General features: G+C 38.0%; 1 protein-coding gene across 3 annotated transcripts in view; it reads right to left on the bottom strand.

The window, feature by feature from the left end:
- Positions 1 to 25,572, bottom strand: part of SNX13 (sorting nexin 13) — a 67,440-nt gene extending 41,868 nt beyond the window's left edge. Inside the window, exons 1-2 of one of the 3 annotated variants that reach the window (XR_007904298.1) lie at positions 25,328 to 25,536; positions 4,215 to 4,327 (exon numbers count right to left, since the gene is read on the bottom strand). Coding sequence is in view for 2 of the 3 variants with exons in the window: in XM_051785911.1 (XP_051641871.1) it covers positions 4,215 to 4,327; positions 25,328 to 25,339 (125 nt within the window). In the remaining variant the exon portion in view is untranslated. Of the gene's footprint in view, positions 1 to 4,214; positions 4,328 to 25,327 lie in introns of all 3 variants that reach the window. The other 2 variants (XM_051785911.1, XM_051785910.1) reach the window with 2 other exon arrangements.
- Between the last annotated feature and the right edge of the window lie 1,004 nt (positions 25,573 to 26,576).

Below are 26,576 nucleotides of genomic sequence, written 5' to 3'. Positions count from 1 at the left end.
AAGAGTACATAAACATAAAGCTAGTTTTACTAAGAAAGGGATGAAAACCTAACCTTTGTGCCAATTATAGCATAAGCAAAGTACTTAGCTTTTGAAATATCAAGTGTATTGAAAAAAAAAAAGTCACTACTGCTCAGACTAGCCTGGGGATGGCTAAACATGCACAGCCTTTTAGAGAAATTTCAAAGCATTCAATTTAGAGGTAAGTTGACCAGTATTTGTGACCACAGGACCTCACAAAGCTATTTAGGCTTGAAATGTGGTGAAATAATACATTCTTTTAATATAGATTGCTGTTGATATATGATACTCACAAGACTAGAGAAAAATTCCTATCCAAGCTAAAATATGACATTTGAAGTTTTTAATTTCCAAAATGGGAACCGTTCTTGTTAAGTCCCCCAGAGGCTCAGTAATTCAGAAGTAGGGAGGTGGTCATTTATACCTCAACAACTCCAGAAAGGAGAAAAAAAAAAAAAAAAGCTACTGAAAATTATTACCAGTAACTAGGCAATGCATAAGAGAAGTTCACTTGATACCCTAATTTCCTTATAGCCGTCTTTACCCGCCAAGTGACAGCAAAAAATAAAAGCAGGTCTAATTGTTCTTCTGCTCCAGATAACTTTTAAATCATAACATCAATGGTGCTAGTAGCATCATAATTCAGTTCAAGGACAAGAACTTGCTTAGAAAAATTTCAATACTAGTTTCACTAATATTTGGTTGTTTTGTTTTTAATTATTAAAAAGTTTGGATTTTCTTTTGATTATCTATGACTTTTCTATTAGAAACCTCAGTTGTCTTTTAAAGAAAGCAGTATACTCAAATTTGGCCTAAAATCAGTTTTAACTTCAAACATTTATCATCAAGTTGTTTCTCTTCTTTCATTCAGAAGGACTGAAGCCTTGGAAATAACTACTATAGATTATATCTCTGTTTTTTCTCAGATGTTTTGATACTCTTAAAGTTAATGACTCATTCAAAAACACTAATACCACCAATATAGTTTAAAAATATCTCATCTTCTTAGATGCCTTTAAGTATTTTCACTTTTAAGCTAGAAATACTAGGAGCTTCTGCTTCTATGCAGAAATTCTCTAATTTAAAACCTTGTGTGCCTTAGAGAAGGATACATAATCTCATGATTCAGGGCATCCATTAGCTAACCAGAATCTTGTAGTGAAAATGCTTATCTAATTCATCAAGAGGATTCTCAATATGGTGAATGAGATATGATTTTATTTTTCTCTAAAGGAATTGATCAGGAAAAGGAAAAGATTGTATTTTACTTAATTTTTTAAAATTTCTTCCAAAGATTACTGGAAGGCCAGCTTTTCTCAAGGACAGAGTAACAACAGAACAAAGGTAAAAGACAGAAAAGTGAAGATGACAGATTTATCATTTTCCCCTCAAGTCTGAAAAGTAACAGTCTCAGCTGAATGCTTTTTGAAAGTCAAAAAAGCAGCTTCAGAACCATTCCTGATTTGGTCAGCAGTTAGAATCATCAACATAGGCAGCCAATCACATATATATGGATGTGATTGAGTATCGATTATTATGGGTTTTGATGACAGAGCAAATTCCCTCAAATGACAAAGCAATTGATGATCCAAGAAATTTCAATTTTTGCAACATCAGAAGCCCAAGCCTGGTGGAAGAGCCACAATTCACATAATTTTTATTTTACTTCCTTAGGACTGAAAGAGAAAAAGAAAGAAAATAAGGTAATTAATGCTTAGTAGAAAGAGAAGGCAGATGGAAACCAACAGGCCCAGCATTCAGGTTGAATGATCAGCACCAACACTTGAAAAAGAAGCAAAAAGTGTTTCATGAAGAATAACACCCTGTAATATTCCACACAGGTTAAGGAAACAATAACTATATTTTGCCTCCTGTTTTTGGTGGAAAGAGCTCAGTTCCCTATGTGATGAGCTACCAGATCCTGAATCGAAAAAGGTTATCATAAATCAGCCTTGAAACAAAATGAAACAAGGAGAAATTTTGATTTAGAACTTCTATTCATATATACAAATGGTTTCGGTATTCTTCCACGTACACAAAAAACCGATACTACGTTTACTAAAAGTGATCTGTGCAAACACAGAGTTGAGATTAAATCTAAAAGAAATAACTAGCACATAATAGAAGTTAAACAGTATAAACAGACTGATTATATCGATACAGATATGGCATCACCATTGTTTTCCTGCATAGCCCACTGGTGTACAATTTAAATGCTTAGGTCAATACTAAGAATGCAACCAGCTATGATTCAGCATTTTCTTTTGCTTAAACTGCAAAATGGGACAACAGCTGGACTTCCAGCTAGCGAAAGTCAGAAACCTTTGATATGGGCCACTTTTGGGTTTTTTGAGCAAAGTATAAAAACCTAGAAGTAACGTAAAATTCAACCATAAAATTCTAGCATAAAAAATCCCTGTCCAAAATTGTTATTTTGCTCCAGAAAAGGATATGATAAATATTATGGACACTATAATAATCAGGAACAAAACTACATTTTTATTTTCCAAATTTACGTACATGATGTTACGACATAAAATTGCAAATTGTAAGTGGAAAAGTTACTTTGTAACATTAATTTGTTTATAAGAGAAATATGATGAACCATTCGGCTAAACTTCTAGGGAATTAATTCAAAAAAAGGAAAAAGCAGGTAAGAATAATTTAGATATAAATCTGTTTGACCTAGTTGGCACTCACACTTCTGTGTGCTGAATGTTAACGTGTGTCACTCTGAAAAAGATTAAGTGTAAAAAATGGCCAGATCACAGCCTGAGCCAAAATGCGTATGTTAAAGTAATGAAGTGATGACATTCTACTGGAAGGGCTGAGACTTGACATCTATGTCAAGTAAACACATCATAGGGAGATGGATACAAATTCTGCTTTAACAGATACACTACCACTAGATGAATTTATCCTTAATAAGATCAAGGTTTACTGACTAGCTACAAAAATTAACCAAAGCAGCAGAAGAACCACAGAGCTTACTTGAGAATGAGTGAGCACAAGCACCACAGGCATTCTCATGGTGGCAAATTGTAGCTGGCTTCAGACACACTCTATGAGACACTGCTTTGACTGTTAGCTTTGAAAAGCCAAGCTACTGAAATTGAGCAAGAATGAAGAAGAACCTCTTATTTTTCGTACTGCAAATACTAAGGAAGTGGTAGTACAAAACAGTAAACAGAGGAAATCTTGCCCTTTGGACAGACTCCTTGCCTTTTCCTCTGGACAAACAGCCAGTAAAATATGATAAACATACATGCATCAAGACTTAACAAGACAAAAGCATTTACTTGGAGTTAGTTTTACGTTAACTAAATCCTCATTCTAGAAGACCGACTATTCTGATTTCTCAGAGATGGAAAGTCGAACTTAATCCAGTTGAAACCCATGCATAGCATCTCTAATCCTAGCTACAAAACTCTTATTACATTTTTGATGAGACATACAGGAATATACATACATTCCATACTGTACTGAATAAGAAGGTTAAAAGAGTGTTCCAAACAAAGGGAAAAAATACTTAAAGGTAGCCCACACACCCCATTAGAATTCAGGCAGGTCTTGGACAGCCTAGAAATGTTGTTATTCTGCAGATTAGTCTTATGAGAGAGAAGAAGGAGGAACAGCCCATTAAGACATTTTGACCTGGCATCGAAAATGAAAGTTTTAATGGTTACAAGGCAGACACTATAATATACAATGTAATAATGGTGCTAAAGACTATAAAAACTTCACCTGTTTGCTTCTTTTCTGTCTACATAAAGTACAAAATGTCTACAGCTGCTGACCTGATCTACTTGTTCAAAGTGTAGTATCATTTCCAAATACCCAAGAAAGCACCCACTAGCTTCCCTCATGAATCAAGTGTCTTAGGAAATGAGATTGTGATAGAAAAGGAGGCATAATTACTTAGTAAGTGCCCAGGAAAAGAACTGACACAGTAATAGAAAGTAGGAACTGAAATAAACATTGGTTTTACATCAGCATTTGTCCTCTAACACTCATTATAAATAGCCAAACTGAGATTTCAAGGAAAAAAAAATTTTTCATAAAAAGCTGCTCAAATGTGGAAATATTAATTACATAAAGCCACTACAGATCTTCAGAGCAAGCTATTTACTAAAATTCACATTCAAATTTTACTTTCATAGATAATTACACAAAACACTAAGTAGTATACTTACCCACCCACAAAGCAGAGGATATAAAATGCAAAGTAAAATATAGCGAAGGGTCCAAAAGTTACTAGAAAAAGCACAAGGCCAAGACTTCCCCATCCCCATATGGAAAGACTGGTCTGTAAGGAAGAACACATAGAAAAGGAACAGTTAATATGAAATTCATACAATTTTAAATCTCCAGAGCAATATTTGCAGTTTCTACAAAGCTTGATACATTGAAATTAGATAGGAAATAAGTTTTGCTTGATGAAATAAAAATTACCGTTGTTTTAAAGACTATATTGCTATCAAATATGCCCCTGTTATATTGTGGGCTAGTAGTCCAGCTAAGCCAAAATAAGAGAATTTTTCTTTCAAATACTGTTACTCATCTCTAATTTCGGATGCAACTATCACCCTTTAGGGTGTCATTTCTTTTTCTTCTGTACCCTCATTTTGTGCACTTTTGTTCCTTGATATCCCCCCCCTTCTCCTTCCGCATGAAAAGTTCACTGACATTTCCAAGAAAAAAGCAAGTTTTGTGACAGAACGGGAAGAGACAGAATACAACATTGTTTTACACACCTAAACATGTTATTTTCTACAACCAAGCAATGCTATTCCTTCCCTAGATCAAAGCAGTTGCAAGACTAAAATGGTGTCCCTTTCTCCAGTAAAGTCATAGATGTGTCAACAGGGGCTCCAAATATTTCGTGCAAGTATATTCTTACTCTCCCCCATAAACAAAAGGGAGGAAAGTGATTACTACCTCTAACTATTACTACCACAGAAATTAAGGGCATTCAAACAATTCTTTGAAACATCCAAGTATGATTTTCTTTTAAAACCAGGACATTTTATATATATATAAAAACAACAACAACAAAAAAAAAAAAGGCAAAAGAGATCCCAGATTAACACTTTTTCCACACAGGCATTACCACATTCCTAGAAGAGATCTGGTTTAGCAGGCAGGACTAAATACTTTGGCAGGGGTGGGGAGACAAGGGTTGTTTGAAAAATCCATGGGGCACTTAAAGCCAGCCACAAGAACATCTGTGAGATTGGTGGGATTTTGCATAAATGCAGCAGTGCTTCACCTGCACTGGTGGAGCTATCAGAAATACAAAAAAAAGCAGCAAGATTCAGGTTATTGTGCCAATACAGGTTACAGTATAAGTGCATTTATATACGCACATATATACACACATGATCTATCTACATAGACAGATGTGTGTAAGCACATACATATACGTATAGGCAGGGTAATCTAAAAAACCACGGTAGGGAAAACCTGACCAATCTTAGCTACAATAGTTTTTAGACCTTCACAGTGTTGCAATGCAGTCAACAAAGCTTACATAAATTTAATTCAACCCAGTCTCTAGCTCAATCTGGAAAGCATGTTTCAGCCAAGTCCCAAGAGTGTGAAACCAATGATGACAAGTATTTATAGGCCACCAAAACCGTTCCAGTTCTAAGGTTCTCAACTTCTTTTTCTTTTTGTTGTCTAATTTACACCTTTCCTAACAGTGATCAAATGATACCCTGATGGGAACTCAGACAACTGCTATGTCAACAAGTAACACTAAGGAAGTATTTAAATAAACTTGTCTTGCAGTTTGACATTTAGAGAACAAGCAGAGATTGAACACCATATTTGCAGAGAGCTGTTTTTTAGTTTTTAATATGGAAGTCAGGGGAAGCTTCGCTACAACCCATTGCTCTCAAGGACTACTTAGATTTCACAGGATTAAAAAAAAAAAAATCAACTTTTTCAAAACAAAGTTTTAAAAATCCTACGAACAACAAAGACTCTTACACAAAGCAGCTTTGATTATTTCTGAGAGCAACACCAAAAAGCAAAATCGGTCTGAGGAGAGACTGTTTCACAAATCTAAACTGTAATAATCAGAATTATTTAATTCTTCCTAGTTATAAGTTTAATGGAACATAGAGATGAAATTCTATTTTCTTCCTAGTTAAGTTTCTTAGCAAATGATATAATCTATACTGGCTTTTTTCTTAGTTTTGAGGCTGGGAAAAATTAAACATACAAGTACATAGATGAGTGTAATTAAAGTGCTGCAATTAAAATACTGTATTGCAAGTTATTCAATTCTATTCAAGCTGAAAAAGTGCTTTATTAGATGATATAAACCATACAATCCACACAGCTAAAACGCTGAATTGGTGCTACAGTAAAAAAAGAAAAATCTTGATCATGATTGAGTAGATTTTGTTGTTTTGTTGACTCAGGATAAGTAAATGCAGTAGATAATTGTGTCCTTCCAGTACCTGAAGAGAGGCTACAGGAAAGATGGAGAGAGACTATTTACAAGGGCATGTAGTGTGTCCATGACAGGACAAGGGGGAATGGGTTCAAACTGAAAGTGAGTAGGTTTAGATTGGATATTAGGGAAAAATTCTTTACTATGAGGGTGGTGAGGCACTGGAACAGGTTGCCCAGAGAAGTTGTGAACGCCCCATCCACTTAATTTAAGGGACCAGCTCTGAGCAATCTGGTCTAGTAGAATGTGTTCCTACCCATTGCAAGGGGCTTAGAACTAGATGATTTTCAAGGTCCCTTCCAACCTAAACCATCCTATGATTTGATGATAAACTCTTCGGAGGGTAGAGAAGAGAGACACGCCAATCTACAAAAACAAACAAACAAAAAAACCAAAACAACCTGGGTAACGCAACAATTAAAGTGAAAACAAGATCTCACTGTACATCTAAATTTCAATATAAAAAGAAGGCTCTGCCTAATTATGCCCTCAGAAATACATTTTGAAACTTCTACAGAACACTACAAGCATCAGGAAGATAAGGAAGATATGCACACAGAAAATAACATTTAATCAGGATCTTTTTTTTGGTCAAAAAACCAGTATGCTTAATGGTGTCATTTTAAAAAGTTTGAGTTCTAAATATGGGGTAAGCACTCTAAATGACTTAATTAAACTAGATGGCAGGATGCATATTCAGAGTTGGATGAATGCATAATTAACAAAGAAAGTTCTATAACTCTAACAAATAAAACAGTAACCTTTTGTCCTCTGCTCTAGTTTTGCAATTTAGCATATGGCTACAGAGATTCAAATCTCATTTGGTATTTTAATAGGATTTCTTAAAATTATACAACTTGGTACACTGCAGCAAGTACAACAGATACTGGCCCAATTCTTGTATACTCTAAATGTGTAGTTTATAGTCTTACAGATTTTGAGACATTCAAAGGGATTTAATCATCAGGATGGTACCCTTTTGGCTGACTGTAAAAAAAACTTCTGCTAACTTTACACTTCTAAAAGGCACGTCAGCAGTATAACTCCTAGGAAAAAAAATGAAAACTTAGCGTAAAGTTCCTTAAACACATCAAAATCAACTAATAAAAGAATATCTAAACATTACACAAATATGACTACACAGCTGATCAGTATAAAAATAGGTTCAGGTATTTAAATTCAAACTCCGCTTGCAACTTATTTCCAAATCAGTTTTATGATATTATTTTTTTAGAAGATTCACAGATTTACTAAAGCTCTGTCTAGCCTTACTAAAGTTAACTGCTTATTACTCTTGACAGAAAGAACAAGTCAGTCTTCTGAATAAATGGTATAAATGCTGGCATTTAAGTCACAGCCATGCAGACCCTTTAAAAGAAGCTGACATGCCCTAGGTTGGAAGGGCAAACTTTCAAGCTGAACTGGCATAGTGCTGTTCACTGACTTTAAAGGAAGGAGGGACAGTTACCTAAAGGCTAAAGAAGTACACAAGCCTTAGTCCCGTGGTAGGCATGTTTAGGTACATACCGTGTCCATACACACATGCACACATGGATAAAGGATCTTTATTGCAGGACAACAACTGTTCCACCTCACCAGTTGTAGCCATTTTTGCTTACCACCACTACAGATACCGTATGTTTGCCCCACCATCACCACTTCTTAGCTTTCAAGTCTAAGATTTCACAGAGTTCTGCAGTGTATTACTAAGGTTATATATACAGTGGGCTAATGGAGCATCATGGTCACACACGGTAACTTTGTACAGTACGGAACTGGTTTAGCAAATTAAATTGCAGTTGAAGTAAAGGGTTGTCTGTAAGCTCAAACAGTGCACTGCAGAGCCTTATCAGGTGAGAACAGACACACACAGGTGAATACTAACACGTGTTTGATTCAGCTTTTAGAGACAACAAGACTATCACCTAAATGACACCACCAGTTGGGTTTTTTACCAGGTTTTTCCCACTGAACTCTTTTCCCACAGTATACAGCCAACTACTAAAAGTAGTATATTAAGATTTGATTTCTTATATACATCTGCTTTCTCTTTCTTTGGTTCCTGCTTCCTAACCACTGTGGAGGTCAATAAAACTAAGATGATCTCAGGGAGGCAAGAAGCTGGAATGCTTTTATTCATACAAAACTGGTATTTTTCTAGGTCTGAGGTACTCATGGCGGCATATTCATAAGGAGTCTGGGTTTATTCTAAACAAGGGTTTTCACAGGGATGACATCAAGGGAAAACCCAGGTTAACAAATCTTGATGGAGGTTTTTTCCCAGTCTCTGTCAGCCCAAGGTTTTTGTTTAAACCTAGCAGTTTTCTTTTTCTCATATCCAAATTTTGAAATCCAGCAAATCACTGCAACATTTTGATGGTCTTAGCTGCATACCCTTATGGCTAGCAGTGCTAAGCTAAGACTGACTATGTGACTTAACATGACCATTCACACAGGACCTTATATAAATCCACAACACCAATTATTTATTCCCATAAAAAGCATAATTATATCTTACAGGTAGCTCCAGGAGGTTTCTTGTTTGCCTAATCCAGCTGACAAAGCTTTCAGACCTTTGCCTCTCTCCCATCTTTAAGCAAAATCCTCAGCCTTGACACACCTTTCTCTTAAAATGATTCACCAGGGTAACATAGGTTTGTTGTTTGGATTTAAACTAGTGCTGTCAATTTTAGCCTGCAACTGGCAGTAAGATATACAAGTGTCTCTAGTTTAGTGCAAAACAAGTGCTACTCCAGAAGTCCAGATGACAGGTTCTTCCTGTCCTCCTCGGTGCCGCCAAACAGCGGACACACGTGTTTTCTCTCGAGGCTCCAGGTGCCACTGTACTCTCACTCCAGCAAAAAGCTGTTCCCAGCACTTGTCTCTCTTCACAATTTCCCCACATGTTCAGAGTAACTGTGGTTCCAAGGTTGGAGATGCAGTACAAGAGGAAATAAAGAACACCCATACAGAAAAGTCAGGCTGTGGAATCACCTACTTGTCAATCTTAAAGCTTCAGCAGAATACTACTTAAGTCTTACAGCAGCATCCGACAGACCTGTACCACTTGGGAAGATTGCTGATTATGACTGGTTTCAAATGTAATGGTTGCAACAAAATAATTTGAACTTTGAAAGAACAGTGTCATTTAAAAATAAAAACATGTTTCTTTGCTTACAATTCCTTTACTGTGTTCATCAAATTACATTTGTCCATTCGTACGTTAAAAATTACTGTAGCTGACCTGTCCCAAACAAGACATTGATAATCAAACCACTGCTTTCCATTTGGGTAGTTGAAACTATTAGAGTTTTTCTAATATGCTATACCAAATGTATTTAATGCCTCCTCTGGGCTCACATTAAAAAAAATTGTCAGAGATTACATATAAAGTAGATGTCAAGTTTAATTTTGTTAATTCTACACATCTGCCTTTTAATTTGACTTCCATTTTGAGTGTAAATGGAGCATGTTCACATATAAACCTTTCTACAATTAAGGTGAGTGTCATTTTTGTCAAGTGATTAAAAACATTATTTTAGGTTTCAAATTACTGTCTCTTCACTAGCATGACAAGTAAAATTAGAAAGCTGTACCAACTGGAGTGCCAATTTCACTCCAGAGAAATTGTTATGTTACAGTACTCAGAGAAATATTTAACAGTTGTAAAATAAACCATCAACAACTCTGTAGCTACCTTCTCCCATCTGGAAAAGTTACAGCAATCAACTGAAGGACATGTCAAAGAGGGTTTTGAAGAGTTCTGCATATTATGATTTCCTAACATCACTAAAGGTCTCTTTTTAACTTCTTTCTTCTTATCCTTTCTCCTTTTTCCTTCCTTAGCCCAAAAGGGCAAAGCAAAACAAAACCCTGAGCTCCACTGCCACTTCAGACTATGTAAAAATAATTGTAGTGAATCTACACAACAATTTACTGCAGTACTCACAAGAAAACTCTTGAGATTTTCTTAAATTTTTTTAAAAGGAACTTTACGTAGTCTATTTTGCTTTTACTGCTCTAAGTTTAGATTGATTATTTTTCCCAAAGCAAGCTTAAAATACTGAAGCATATAAATATACACTGATCATCCTTTAAGTAAATAAAATTACACAATTAATGTTAAGAGTTAAGAAGTTTGGCCAATGAAGTTTTTTCTGGATAAGTGCTGTATTCCTGCTGATCCTTCTGGGTTAAGAGGCTGGAAACTCTCCTTCCCTGTTACACAAGAGTCCACCTGTCCACTCTCTACCTCACCTCTTCTGCTCAATGCACACCTTGCATGTCAAATGGCTTAACTGGTTAACAGTTGGATTAATTCAAACGCAATCAGGTCTAATTGTATTGAGTTCAGATTTTCCTGCTGTTCCTTACACTGCACGAAACAGTAAAGCTTTTGGGATCATTTTCCCCTCCCCTACAGCTATACAAGGCAGTCTAACAAATTAGGTTTTTAGGAAGAGGCAATAATTTTTCATCTATACTCTAAGACCACTATTACTGCACTGTTGACTATTCATGAAACTCTTTTTTAGAAGCGCAAACCTTTAAATGAAAATACATGTGACCATTTTCTTAAAATACATAACATTACAGTGTTTAACGAGAAAGTTTAAAAGTTATTGTGCATATTACTTCAATTTCAGTATTTATCCAACAAATTCCATTAGTAAAACCTGCCTGTTTGCTAAAGTCAGAATATTAGTATTGAATTAGTAATATAATTACAATAAAAATAGAAAAATTACGTTCCGTATTTTTATACAATTGGTTCTTTGCAAGAAAAAGACCAACCTTTCAGTTAACACTTCCAGTTCTACCAGAAATGGTAAACATTTTCAACATCAAACTTTCTTTTCAAGTGAAAAAAGCAGAGTAAAATTCAGCCTGGAGTCAAGAATCAAGATTAGTAAAGATTATTTTTAATTCCTCTCTCACACCTGCTCTGCCAGCACTGCTGATCACTACATGAAATTAGGAAGTGAAAATTTTCATTTAAACTGACCTTCATTTTACTAACTTTTATTTTCAGCACTAACAGCTACTTTATTATACCGCAGAACTATCAGCAAGGGACAGAAGGCCTCATTTCACGTCACTGTTTCTTGAGGATGGCCCAAGTATTTCTCTTATTACAAAAGCAAGAGGCAACCTTCACAGACACACACATTCTTTTTGATAACATGCATATGCATTAAAACACACTCTGAGTCCTGTTCTAGTTGAAAAGGATATGGAGTTTTGGTCAAATTTAAAAGAAGCACTTGAGCATCTCAGATAGCCATGAGAAATAAGTGATGCAATCCAACTTTCAGATACTTTCTTAAATATAAAAGTGACATACTCAAACTCATATTTAATACTTTTTCCAAGAAAGTGATCCTTTTCCTTTGTAACAATCCATATTGACTTGTATCCAAGCTAATTTAGTTATTTGGACAGAAAACAAAACAAAAAGATGAAAGCATTTTGGATCACCTCAGGTGATTGAAACAGGGTCAGGTTTATTGCTTGACAGGATCACCTAGGGTGATCTAAAGTGAGAAAATAAAGTAATCCCTCTATCTTGAATTTAAGCCAATGAGATAATCTAGACTGTTCTACATTCAGCCTCTGGATAAACAGATTACATGTATTTCAAGTCTTTCTAGTGCAAAGCAATTGCAAAGGGAAGAGAGGGGGAAGCCCTCAGAAGTTTTTATCAAGTGAAAATAAAATAAAGTACTTCTGTACTCCTAAAGAGCTAAAAATAATGAAGTCACATGCTCTTTAGTCCAGAAACTGTTCTTGTGATTTCATTTGTGACTACTGCTCAAGCAGCATTTTAAGCTTTTTACTTTCTTGCCTTCAACTGCACCAAAGAGTTATTTAAAAGTTCTTTTCACCAATATTTTCTTCTTTCACTGCTAAAGAAACCTGATTCCACTGAATGAACTTAATCATCAGTTTTACTTCTAGAACAATTTCTACCACTTAAGGTTCCCCATATTTATCTGGAAGCAAATACATTAAATCAGTCTTTCTCCCTAAGAATCAGATTTCATAGGCAGTCTCTATGTCTTTTTTAATAAAAACTGGAGGGCAAAGCTCAGGGATACTACAGAAACAGTTGCATTGGACACATTTTTAAAAAGGTTCTTTGTATCTTAACAGCTGAGCTTTTGGAAAGTAGAAATTTCTTTAGTTCTAAGCTCTTCTTCCATGATAGTGGTAACTTCAGCTCAACACACTTTCTGCCAAGCAATAAATGTCTGCCTGTTCCTTGAACTTAAATCTCCATCATACTGCCCAATTTATGCCATTACCTGTATCAGCTCATACTTACTAAAAAAATTTATATCAAAGTTATATATAAATTGTTTGGGACACAGTCTTCAATTTAAAGGCAACCCATTCCTGCCTATGATCTTTACAGGGAGGAGAAAGTGGAAAAAGGTGGGTTATAAGACATCTGATAAACAATGATTACTTTTCTTAAAATAAACCCATTATAATTTCTATGGAGATACCACACAATTTCACAGCAGCAGCTGTGTGCCAAATAGTTTGTGCAATATTTAATTGATAGAACCAGCTTAAAAAAAATATGCACAGTAATCCAGTATCTGTTTTAGAAAATCTCAGTAACTTCAAACAACCACCACCCCACAAAAACAAAAAGTGAAACAAAGTAAAAGTGTCTACTTTTTGCAAATACAAAACCGTCAAAGACAAAGATATAAAATAAGACAAACTACATAAAATTATGAACATTTTGGAACTGCACACTGCAGCAGCAGCTATTGAGCTTTTTTTTGCTTTTCCCTAACAACTCATTTAATGTAAACAGCAGACAATACCTTCAAATTTTATACTTAAAAAAATACTAAGATTTTTCTTTTTACCACTTGATGACTTGCTTGAAAGCATCAATAAGCAAATAATTATTTTCAAGCAAACTCCTCAGACTCAGTAGTTTCTTCTAAACAGACTGATAAACCATATGTTTCAATTCATATCTGCAGGATGTGTGAATTTTTTTTTTTACTGAGAATTTAACTTATATGTGTTTACACATATTTTGCATATACATAAATATTATACACACACACAAAATCCAGTACTTAAGTTTACTGTAGAAAGATCTAGTCATTAACTTCTAAACGTGTTAGGACTTTGGCTTCCTCAGGCTATAAAATTAGTCATCCAAGAGTTTTGTTTAGTTCTTTAATCCGCTGGTGATATTATATGTGCTATTTGACACTTGCAGCACAGTTTTCAGCAGTATCCCACTAACTTTAAGATGAAACTGCTAGGGATGCAGTATAGTGGTTTACTGTGTTTTTTTATGCTTTTAATACTACATACCACAATCTAACAGTTCCCAAATAAGCAACATTCCTCATCTAGATGAAAAAGTTACTTTAAAAATACTACACTAGAAACATAACCTTAGAATATTTTTATCTAATACTAGACCAAATATAAAGATTGACATGATTCTGTGATACTTGCCTTATTAGGTCAGGATACAAATGTCAAAGAGCACAAATGGAAAAAAATAATTTATATTATCTATCACAATTGCCAGGAGTCCTTCAGTAATACTCACCCTCCTACCCAACGTTCAAGAAGTTAACACTCAACAAGACTAAAAATTAATTTCTACCTTATCCTTAGTGATCAGGCTATTGTCTCAACTAGTCAGTTATGTCATATATCTTTGTAGAATTATTTTGGTAAATGAAATAACATGGTTTAAAATCCCCATCCCTCACGACTCCTGTAAGAAAGTGTTTTTCTTTTAAATTACTATAAAGGAGGAGAAAACCTATAAGCAACAATGTAGTGTTCAGAAGGAGAAAACACACTGAATTTCTCAGCTGTAATGTCAAGTGGCACCTTGACTACAGGTAGTACTGCAACCACTATCATGGAATCCAGAAAGCCAAAGCTCAACAGAAAGCCAATATAAAGATCTCCCGGGCTATACTGGCACCAGAGGAGTTTTAGCACAATATCCCACAGCCTCCTTATCACAAAATTGGTGAGGTATGGGCTGGATGAGTAGATCATAAAGTAAGTGGAAAATTGACTGGATTGCTGGATGCAGAGACACCATCAGTGGTGCAAGTTCAGTGCGCAGTCAGTAAGTAGGTGGGAAGCTTCAAGGACCAGTATGAGACTGATGATGTTTTAGGTCTTAAAAATGAGGGTGATGGGACACAGGGAACTGCCAGGAAGTCTGCACAGAATATCAAAGTGGGGTAAGTGCTCAGTACACTGGAGGATTCAGGGTGGTGTCAACAGGCTAGAGAAATGAGTTGACACGAACCTCAGGAAGTTCAACGAAAAACAAGCACAGGTTTGTATCTGGGGTGGACAGAATACCCTGGGCCACAATACAGCCTGGGGCCAACTCTCTGGGAAGCAGTTCTACAGAAAGGGACCCAGAACTGGGCCATAAGGTGAACATGTGTCAGCAGTGTGCCCTCATAGCAAAGGTGGACAACAGTATTCTACCCAGTATCAACAGAAATGTCACCAGCAGGTCCAGCAAAGTGACCCTTCCTCTCTATTTGGACACTCCTAGAGTCCTGTGTCCAGTATTGGTCTCCCTACTACAAAACAAATCCATCTGGAAACGAATGTAGAATATCCAATTCCACCACAAGGGATGTTGTGCCAAAACTAAATACATCCATATAATGAAGCCACATACTGGCTATACAGGCCACCAAGAGAAGGGTAGATTTAGAAAGGTTGTTGGTGCTCCCAATTAATATTCTGACCCTCTTTTATGTGACTGAGAAGTAAAACAATTTTTAAAAGTATTATCCCCTTCCTCCACTCCTCAATGCTCATCTTTATCTTTAAAAATATACAAGCAAGAGCAGTAGTCTCTACACACCTACCACCAACATAATAAAAGGCATCTACTGCCTAAGCACTGGAATCTGAAGAAAGAGCTACCAACATGGTATTCACTGATTTTAATACTTAGGGGGGGTCGTTTTGTTCTTTTAATTCCAAGACTTCAACCAGTGCCAGCATCATGAACTAGTTTCATGCTTGCAATGATCACCTCTAATTTCTCTTGTCAAAAATTTACTGATAGTTCCCCAACATTTTTTACAAGTATGTAGTACTTTTTAATTAGCATTGTAATTAGCAAAATATAAAACAAAATGTATATAAAAATAGAAGAACTTCAAAGCAGAGTATGCACCATAAAGAAGCAGTTTTCAGTACACAAATAACAAACAGATCCCAAGCTGCAAACATAGTACATTTTTAAGAAACTTAAATCCATTGACAGAATATTAGCACCTTCCTCCAAAAACTGTGGTGTTACTCCACTGTTTCCTTCTCAAGTTTAAATTCAATAAAGTTCTTTGACTGTCATACATGTTCTCCAGTTACAAAATAGAGAAACTCTGATACAACCACTATTTCACTATAAATTCCCAGTGGTCTCTGAGAGTACATCCAAACTCCAATAAGGCCAAATTTCCTATGAAACATACTTACTGGGTGAAGACAAAAATAACCATGGAAACAGTTGCTATACAAAATGACATAAACCTCTTTAAAACTAGAGTAAGCCTCAAAACTTCCAGTTCCTGGCAGCTGTTTTTCTGGACAGAATATCATCCAGTTGCATAAAAAAAAAGCAATAGATAGAGATTAGTTCAGTGTCACCAAGTTATTCAGCAGTTCACAATATTCAAGGAAGACTGCAACTTTAATAAGCAGTTAATGTCTAACTCTTGGCAGAATGGACAGTGCCAACACAAAAAATCAGCACTTTGAGGGTATGGCAAAAAATGTCCTTACTTAAGAGGGGAGGGAGTGTTTAAATATTATTGTCTTTTTCCAATGGGATAAGTGTAATGGGAATATAATAAAAAGAAACCAAATCTTCCCCTCTCATGTATTTAATATCCTCCTTTCCTAATCCCTCTTCCAGTTCCTATTGCTTGTGTGCTTTACCCACTCACTTCCAAGAGATATTTGCCTCACCATCCCTTTTGGGAAGGCATACTTGCTTTGTGCACGGCTTTCATGGTCCCCCATGCACTTCTGCTTTTTCCTGAATACTGTTACTGAGAAAACCATTGTCTGCTGCCTGTGCAACCCTGAGAAACTTCACAACTTTTATCAAGTGATTTGCTACAGAACGCTGCTCACAGGCACCACAATGTGTAGCTCAGAAGCAAACAGGTAACTGTAAGTAGGGTGGAGCCTCCTACAATTTCTTCCAATAATCTGTTCCATAACCTCTGTCCATCTGACCTCTCTATGGAAACAAAAAGTCTGTTGAGTATCCTAAATGAATCTTTTAGTCTCAAGTAGTCTTCTCCTCTCTCACAAAAAATCTAGGCCCAGAATCACCATATCAGCTGGATATCTCTCAGGTGCACATACTACCTCTCCCACTAAGACACTGAAGAAAGAAAGAAAGCGTGAATATCTACAAATAATGTTTATGTAGAGGGACACTTCTATGAACTTGCTGGAACACTTCATTCTCAAACATCAGGGCATGGAATATTCCAAGATATTTCAATGAATTTGAAGTGGGAGGGGGAAAGGAAACCACAGAAATGGTGCATCAACATTTGCCACTTCAAGATAATAGACTGAAACTAATTATAGATAAAACTAATTGAGTCATTTGAGTATCCAGCTCTCAGGGCAAGTTTACAGAAGATATCTAAAAACTTGAATCAATGCCACTTGGTCAAGAACAAAAAAAGAAACCTCACCAAAGTGGAGCTACCAAACCTTACTCATAACTTTTTCTGGAGTCAGAGATACATTCAGAAGTCACAGAAGGAATGATGACATTCCCTGTTTTCAAAAGGACGGGAATTATTTTGGATATTGATTCCCTTTAGATCTACACAGAAGGAAATGCAGACTAGCACTACACACTCCTCTAGCACTGGACCGTGCAGCTGTTGATTTGGCACCTTCTCCCTTGTTCCCACCCTCGTATCTCTCCAGAAGGCTGGCTCACCAAGGCAAAAGAATGCAGTTGCTGTTTAGCTGCTAGACCTGATACAAGAAGAGTCAGACCAGCCTGTGTCTGGTGGGAGGGAGAAACCCTCTTTAGCAGCAGCCCAAACCAGATCCAGTCATGTCAAACATGAAGTGGCACTCCTAGCATCTCAAAATCCTTTATGCATGGAGGATATCTAAAGAATGACTATCCCAGTGACCGCAGCAGGAAAACAAAGACAAATATATAAGGAAAAAAATAAAGAAGAAGGACAGGCACAAGAACAACAAGTAATAAACCAAAGAACCATACAGACAGCAAGGTGGAAGTATTCATAGACTAACCCAGGTATACTATTCCAAAAAGCAACAATGCAATTATTTTGATCACTGGAAAACAAAACAATGTTTCGCATAATGCATCAAAAATTAGAGAATAAGAGAAATAGGAGTTATGGACAATTCTCTAGAAATCTAAGGAGAAAAATTAAGAAGAGTGCAAGTATCATGTTATATTAAGATTATTAAAATAGAACAATTATTTAAAATAGAAAACAAAAAGGTATGAGTAAAATAAAGCACAATTAAAAGTAACAGTAATGGGCAATGATAGACCATCATTACTTGGAAAATTCAATAAAGGAAAATAACCAATAAAGTAATGGAAGAACTTAGAAACATTTCTAGATATATTGTTTGCTGTTGGTCTCACTCTTGCTAATTCATAATATTCTCAAGAATTTTTTAAGCAGTTGTAGTAGTACAACTGTCAACTGAAAGACAGAAGACCAATACCATTTAAAGTCCAGACCTTAAAACCAACATGAAGAAATAAATATAAAGCTTATTTCAAAGTTTTAGGTACATATGCAAATCAAATTAATGCAAGCATGAAGCACTAGCCTAGTGTTGTAAAGAAATACCTTCTTACCAAAAAAAGAAAATTATATTCATAAAAAACAATTTGTTTTCCATAAGAATTTTTAAATTTTTATAGAATAAACAAACCATATTAATTACTATTTCATTATATGTACCATCAGATTAAATCTGTAATTCAGACATTAAATCACAAGACTTAAAATTTCCATACTATATGATTTTACTTTAAAAAGTTGATGACATTTCAGTTTGTTAGTATTGTGATCAGAAATACTAATTTGAGTATATAAAATATAAAAAAGTATGTTTCTTCCACATATGTTAGAAGAGGTTAGATACCACAATCAAATATACTCTTCAATAAAAATTAAGATGTCTATCAATAAGAAATATGCCAAGATATACTGGGGGAAGGGAACCACTCACATAGCTTTTTAGAAAAAAAGAAAAAAAGAAAAATAAGTCACACATCAAAATACAGATGTGATTTTCAAGCACAAATAGTTCCTTCAGTGGATAAGGAACAGATATCATTATTACTGATGCTATTATTTTCAAAGTATCACAAAAATAAAAAATATTTTTATACAGAAATAAAAACATGTTACAAAAAAAGTAAGCTGATACAATGTTATCAAACACTACAACAGTTGGGGAAACTGAAAATAAACAAAGTTTCGAGTTGTTATAGAGGACATGGAGTGCAAAGGTTTAAGTTGGCCTCACATAGGAGGAAGGACTGAAGACTCAGAGACTGCAGCAGCAGCTCAGCAACAATCAAGGCTCCCTCATCTCTCCAAATCAAACAAGATCATCTTGACAAGGCTTTAAAGTAACCACTCTTTCTACAGTTACACTGGTTGCATACTTGTTTCCCAAAGCATGTACACCACCAGATTTTCAACTCACCCTGCAGCCTGAAATGCCAAATGCTGAACAGAGGGTGACTGGGAACATCACACGTTTGTTCCTCATTGCCTTCAGTACCAATTAAGAGATATGAGATAAATTATCCCAGGTCTGAGGCACTGTTTCATAATCAGTGGAACTGCTGAGGTGAGAATTTCAAGATTCTAGAGTATTTTCTACTTGGCCTTGTCTAACAGCACTGACTGGAAGAGTGGAAATGCAGAGCATCCTACAGGACATGTAGCAATTCAAACTTCCTGCTCAAGTTCATTCCCTTACATCACAAGAGACAGCCTAACCTGCACTGCTTTAGAGGCACCAGCAGAAGCGTTGAGTACAGTCATTTCTTAGAATTGCAAAAATATACAGAAGAACAAGAATACGTGATCTTAAAATAGTGACATTTATGAAATAATAGCATTCTGACACAAACAGATTTGATTAAAATAGAACTGGGATCACTCCGTTCCTTGAAGAAGCATGGGATTAAGGGAAGAAAGGCAGAGGAACAGCATAAAAAATAAAAATAACACTGTAACAAATGCACAACTGCATTTAGGCAGTTAATACTCTTCAAAGTACATTCCCAAACTCATGAACATTCTTGGAGAGAAAATGTGCAAGGCTCATCCTCCTACCCAAAACTCCAACTACAACAGGATACTGAATTAAACATTTTAGACATCAGTGGTACCTGAGAACTTTTAACTAGGCCACGTTGGCCCTCACTGGAATAAACACAGTGCTGTTTTTAACTGTGAAATAAAAAATAATTAAAAAAAAACCCAAATCACAGTTCTTGAAATTTAATATTTCTGATTCTCAAAAGTTCTTCCAAGTGAAGTTGCAGAAAGGACACCATGCAGCCATTTGAAGCATGAAGGGATTTAATGGGAAGCAAGCCAGAAGAGACGAGTTTATCTCCTCCTGCTGGCAACTAGTGGACTGACAAACTGTTTAGGCTCAAAACAAATTAGCCTTGTGCTCACTCTCTGAGAAATATGCAAAACAGCAGGACTGAACAAATATCAGTGTCACTGGTAAAATAGTTTCAAAAAAAAGTGTACTAACTGCTATGGTCCAACTCTGTATTCTGACCTTGGAAATCTCTGATTTTTCATAGAATCCCATTTGAACAAGGCTAGTTACAAATCCGTAGGACTTCTTAAATGTTTGTAAAATGCCAATTAAAATACAGCAATAAATTTGACTCACACTATTTTAACTGCATAACTGAGATCATGTCCCCTTCGACAAAGAAACCAACATAACTTCTTCAGAAAACCATCTCAGCGCTCTGACGATTTTACACAACTCCTGCTTTAGAATAATTGTGATCTTTAACAGGTATTCCCAAACTCTGACAGGGTAGGAATTGATCTCTCATGCAAAACAAATGGCAGTTAAAAAAGGAGTCCCCCTAGCTGAACATACCTATCAACTATGCTTACTCACATTAAAAATAAACACCCATTTCACCTCATACCTGTAAATCACAATTATGCATTTATCATTTTAAGGTATGATACTATAGAAATTATGTAAACAAGGTTAGAGTGCTCTTGCTAAAGCTTGTCAATATGTTTACTTCATGAAATAATGCCTCAGGTTTTTAATTCAGAAATCAGACATTACTTTGGCAGGGGGAGAAGAACAAGCAGTTGGGCCCAAGATCACAGTGACTTTTGTTTCTTGAAGCTTCTTTCTCATGTAACTGCAAGTAACAATTGCAATTGATTTTTCTATCATTTCAGCTTTGGTATTCGCAGCCAAGCAACGGGGGAAAGTGCTAATGGGACTTCTAAATATTAATTCTCTAAGTGGTGCAAATAACTTAGATATAACCCCAATGGTTTCTTGTTTCTAATAATAGCAATTCTCTCAATGCTAGTTCAAAGGAAAACATGCTTTGTCATCTTTGCAAGGGTGGGGAGAAAAGGACAAACATATTTAAAACAGAGATAATTCCCTAGAGTGCAACCAGACCGAGGAAATCATCATGGAGCTCCTTCAGCTATCTAACCAGACAAGCTATTAGTATTTTTATTGAAGTAAGAAACTTCACACTATTCTTCTTCTACACAGCTTTGGGGAATGGTCCAGACTGATATTTTAGAGTTGTTGCAGAACTCTGCATTCAGTCTCAGCAGTTTAGGCCCAACTGTACACTCTAAGAATAGTCCTGAGTGTTTAGACACTATCTTTTACTAGTAGCCAGCAAAATATTTAAAAGTAAGTACTTGGAACATACAACAACCATTCTTTTCAGAAGATTAGTTTTCTTAATTTTACCATTCCTCACATAATTTTAACTGACACTTTACAAAATATGGAGGTATTAAAAGAGCTGCCATAGCAACAATTAGGGACAATGCAGACCTCGATTACAAAATATACTGAAGGAGAAAGAGGATTTTTACTCCCAAAGGCTTGCAACTAATGCTCCCGCTAGATCTCATCTAGCAAAATACTGTCACTAAAGAAAGCCCCAGCATACAAGTTTCACAAAAGGACAGAAAACTAATTTCTTTCAATGCACCGATAAATCTCTACACATTTGAAGTTGTCTACCAGCAGAATATAGTTCAGATACATGAAGCATCCAAGCAATTTGCCACTGCCATGTATCAAGGAAAAGAAAAAGACAAAAATGCTACAGTACATCATGCAGTTAACTGTGTTCTGTGTCTTTCAGAGCTGGACTAACATACATTACAATGTGCTACTGTTGCAGGAAGGCTAATTCACTATTATTCTAAAGCAAGTTAAAACAAGCTGCTCAGTCAACCTTTATTCTTAAAAATCAGGCTAATTTACTCAGTTTTGCTCAAAAGCAGTTCTCAATGGCTAGTATCACAGTCTAACAAAAAAAGGTTTGTTAAAGATCTCTTAAAATGTAGATTGTTTAATGGAAAGGAAATACTGCATGTAGTTAGTGAATTATCTTGACAGATGGCAATAACAAAAAATACTAACACGTCAGAGCTCATTTTGCATGGCTCACTTTTAGTTGTGGATACAAAAAAGTTTTCCTACCTCATCAAATTTCAAAACTCTTTCCAACCATCACTGGTACTGCAACAAGGTACCCTTGCTAAGCTGAGAATTAAGTTGTCAAAAATTTAGCTGCTGATAAATTCTGAAGAAAGTCCTCACTAAGCATCTCAAAGTAGTTTAATGAGTAAATGCAGGGGAAAAAAAAGGAAGAAGAAATCTACTCCTCACTTTACATAAAGTGCCTTCTTCAGAGGTAGCATGGGCTGCAAATGCAGACAGCATTGGCCATCGCTTTGAGAGACATTCTAAAACTTCCTGTAAATTAAGTCAAAATCCTTTTGAGTGTTTGTTCCCATCAAAATTTAAGACACTATTGACCACCAAGAGCCAAAGTTGTAAAACACCAGCTGCATCACTGTAGTCAGGGCAGTACAAGAGGCGAGCAGGACAAAGATGATTGTCCGAAAACACAAGAGACAGATCATTGCAACTTGTGTCCATCATGGCCTCGTCAGACAAGAAAGTGCTGAGACAGTAAATCACATGGAAACAGGCCACACTGGGTCTTGAAAAGCAGAGGAGACATCTGATGAACAAGAAAAGGGGAACAAGTGAAAAGACACAGAAAGGCCAATGCAGCAGACTAGGGAAATGCTCACTTGCAGCAGGACTTGGAATGCACGCAGATAGAATGTATTCAACATGATTGCAGAAATAAGTTTTGGTGGCCAAAATAATGAAAAATTGAGAAATGGCATTTGCTAAGTAGGCAAATAAGTGTATGAGCTTGGCATCCAATGACATGATTTCTGAACGCAACTGAAATAAGATGGGCAGTAAGGGCCAAATAAAAAACACAGTATTTTTTTTCCTGCCAGGAAGTGCGATCTTCCCCTGAAATTACTGATTACAAAGTCCTAACTCTAACTGCATCCACACAAAACTGAACTGAATCTGCTAGGGTCTGCACACATGGATACAGTCAAAGGATGTAGGAAACTGACCATGACAAACTCTAAGTTATATTTTAACTTCATGATAACAATACATGTAGAAACTGATTGTGCCTTTCCTTCATGCTTAAATGTATTCCAGAAAAAATACTGTCTACATTCTTAAGTTATAAAACTTATGGATATAAATTTTTAATGGCTAAAAAAAAAAAAAAAGTAGAGTGATCTTGGTCATTCTAGACAGTAGTAAACTAGACAAGGCCACAAAAATCCAGCACCAAAAACAAGTGCACTGTTTGCAGTCCACCACACATTCCATTTCAATTTTCACATATTAAAAAAAAAAAAAAAAAGGAAAAGAGGAGAAATACATGTATCACTAGACTTGAAACAATCTGCATCTTTGTCCAAAGTCTGGTCACGGTTCATGTTTTAGCTACCAAGTTGCCACTTTGTTGGGAACACCCAAAAAAGTGTGCTGGAAAAGAACTCCTCCAGTTCACATCAGGCAGGTACTCCTGACAGGCAAAGCCTGCAATTTTGCTTAAAATTTAAAATCATGTCCTTGGCAGAGACAAGCCTGGAATACTTTACCCTGAAGCATTTTGTCTACAAATAATTTATATACAGGAACTAGAAAGACATCAGAATCCTCCTGACACCAAGGCTAAGTATTATAACTTGTCATCACACATGTAATTACTAGGTTTTACCTCAAAAAGCCAATGGATCAAGTGTCATCCACGCTGCTATCCACACTATATCAGCATTATTAGAAAAAAAAATTCAGTTCCCAGACAATAAAGTGTCTTGGATAGGCACACAGAGCCATCATCAAAAGGAACAAACAGTCCAGTGTGAGGCACTGACCCAGAACGTTCTATGCCACCCTTAAAATAATCTAAATTACTATGGCTAATGCTTACGCGTCACACTCACCAACTCTTTTTAATGGACATTATTAATCTTGACCACCCACCAAATACCCTCAATGCAAAAATAGGTCATGTATTTTTACAGGTTTAACTCACTCCACAAATTTTACCCTCCTGGGGAAATCTGAGAGCTCGTGGCTCTACAGAACCACTTTCTTAATGCCCTAAAACTTTTAACTGATGCAAATTGAAAGGTAGAGGATACTTTTTACTGTCGTTCAGGAAAGCAAAGCTAAATTTTTCAGGTGTCAGAAAGCAAGCCTTCACCCTGAAAGACTTAAGACAAATCATTTTTGGATGAATAACCTTCACTGGAGGATAAAATGGCAAATTATAAAACACGGGTAATGCAATCATCATGTCAGAGAAGTATTTGCACTCCAGACACCTTGCTGACACAATAAAAATAGAAAATCGACTGGTCTTTGTAGAGGAAAACAGAAAACGGGGTAAAGTCTCATTCCCAGCAACTAGAAAGCATTGGCAGATAGTACTGCCAGGTTCCCCCTTTAAGAGTGCCTTTGGACACAGCAGACATTTCTGGCCCACGCCGATCCTCAAATACCTGCTTGCCTCACAGCTGAGCTGCCCGGCTGCTTCGGGACGGAAACCCCCCCACCGGGGAGCGGCGAGCCAACTTCTAATGATTACCTACTGCCACGGATTCCTGCGAGCACAGCCGAGCCGCCCGGCTTAAGCCCTCCAAGGAGAAAGCAAACACGGAGCCTTCACGAAGCCTCCCCGGAGGAGGCCAGAGGGGCTGAAGCCGGAGCGGGCGCACGGGGCCCGGGCGGGGGCACCTCCCGGCGCGGCCCGGAGCCCAGGCGGGTTCCCCCCAGGTGCGCTCCGCTCCTCCAGCCACGGCCCCGCCGCGGGGGATCGCGGGGAGGACGGGCCGGGCCCGGCCCAGCTGCCGCACAGAGCGGGCACGGTGCGCCGCGGCGCTGGAGAGCCCCACTCCCATCTCGCCCTGCCTGGAGAGGAGGCAGGCTGATAAGAGGGTCCCGGCGCTGCCCTGGGGGAGCCGGCCAGCGCCTCTGCCCTCCGCGGCCAAGGGGGAGGCTGCCCGCCGCCCAGGCAGCTCGGAGGCCCCGGCGGGCGGCAGAGCCGCGGCACTGAACGCTGCCCGCCCGGGTGGGCGCAGCGCCGCTCCCCGCGCTCCCGCACCCTGCCGGCAGTGCTCTTACCTCTGTTAACATTATTATCCCGCTGCGCTGCGGCGGCGCCTCGGCGGCTCTAGCCCCGCAGCATGGTGAAGCCTGGCGGCCGCGCGGAAAGCTACCCCGCACCCCGCGGGGAGGCGAGGCGAGGCGAGCGCCGCCAGCCCCCGCCGCCGCCCCGCTCAGCACCCGCCCGCCGCCGCCCCCGGCACCGCCGCCACCCTCGCAGCCCGGTCCGGAGCGGCCGCCATCTTGGGACGGCTACGTGCGCCGCCGCCGCCGCGCCCCGCCCGCCTTGCGGGGCCGCCCCTGCCGGGGCCGGGCTTCGCTCCCGGCCGGGCCGAGGGAACCCACCGACACCGCCGGCCGGCGCCGGGGTCCGGCCGCGGGGCACAGAGCTCGAAACGATATCGTCGAAGGCGCTCTGCTGCATGTTGGGTTGTTTGCTTTTTCCCTGTCTCCCTTGGTGTGACCTGTGTCAGAGCTCTTCGGTACCAGGCAGCTGTTCTGCGGGCGCTAATCGAAATATTTTCTTAAATTTCTGACCAAGCAGCATGCCTCTCATCCATCAGTGACGTATACAGCATTGCGCGTCGTTCCCTGCTCGAGATGTTAAGAAAGAGCACATGTCCTACCTGGAGCACATGTCCCATGAGGAGCGGCCGAGGAGGCTGGGGTTGTTTAGCCTGGAGAAAAGGAGGCTCAGGGGAGACCTTTTCCCTCCCTAAAACTACTTAAAAGGAGGTTGTATCCAGGTGTGGGTCAGCCTCTTCCCCCGGGCAACTAGTGATAGGACAAGAGGACATATTTCTTAAGCGCCATGGGAGTTTTAGGTTGGACATAGGAAGAATTTCTTCACAGAAAGTGTGGTTAGACATTGGAATGGGCTGCCCAGGGAGGTGGTGGAATCACTGTCCCTGGAGGTATTCAAGGAAAGACTGGAAGTGGCACTTACTGCCATGGTCTAATTGACATGATGGTGTTCGGTCATAGGTTGGACTCCATGATCTCTGAGGTCTTTTCCAATCTAATTGATCCTGTGACTCTCTGAAAGAGACTTCTGTAAGCACTTAACAGTGCTGTTAAGTAGTGGTATCTAAAACCACATCTCCTCAGAACCAGAGCCATGCCTGCCCCAGCCCAGTGAGCCCTGCTCCCTAGGCAACATGCCCCCACAGCTCAGTATTTGAATACATGGAAAGATTCCTATTTGAAACTTGTTGCTCTTTCTTTAAACATTGTTCTGTGGGGTTTCGGTTTTTTGGCTGCTTTTAAA

Source organism: Manacus candei, unplaced genomic scaffold (assembly GCF_025592945.1).
Source record: "Manacus candei isolate 608988 ecotype Guabito, Panama unplaced genomic scaffold, ASM2559294v1 h1tg000021l, whole genome shotgun sequence".
NCBI lineage: Eukaryota > Metazoa > Chordata > Aves > Passeriformes > Pipridae > Manacus > Manacus candei.
Note: the sequence above shows the minus strand (reverse complement) of the source record. Positions and strands in the feature narration are given on the sequence as shown.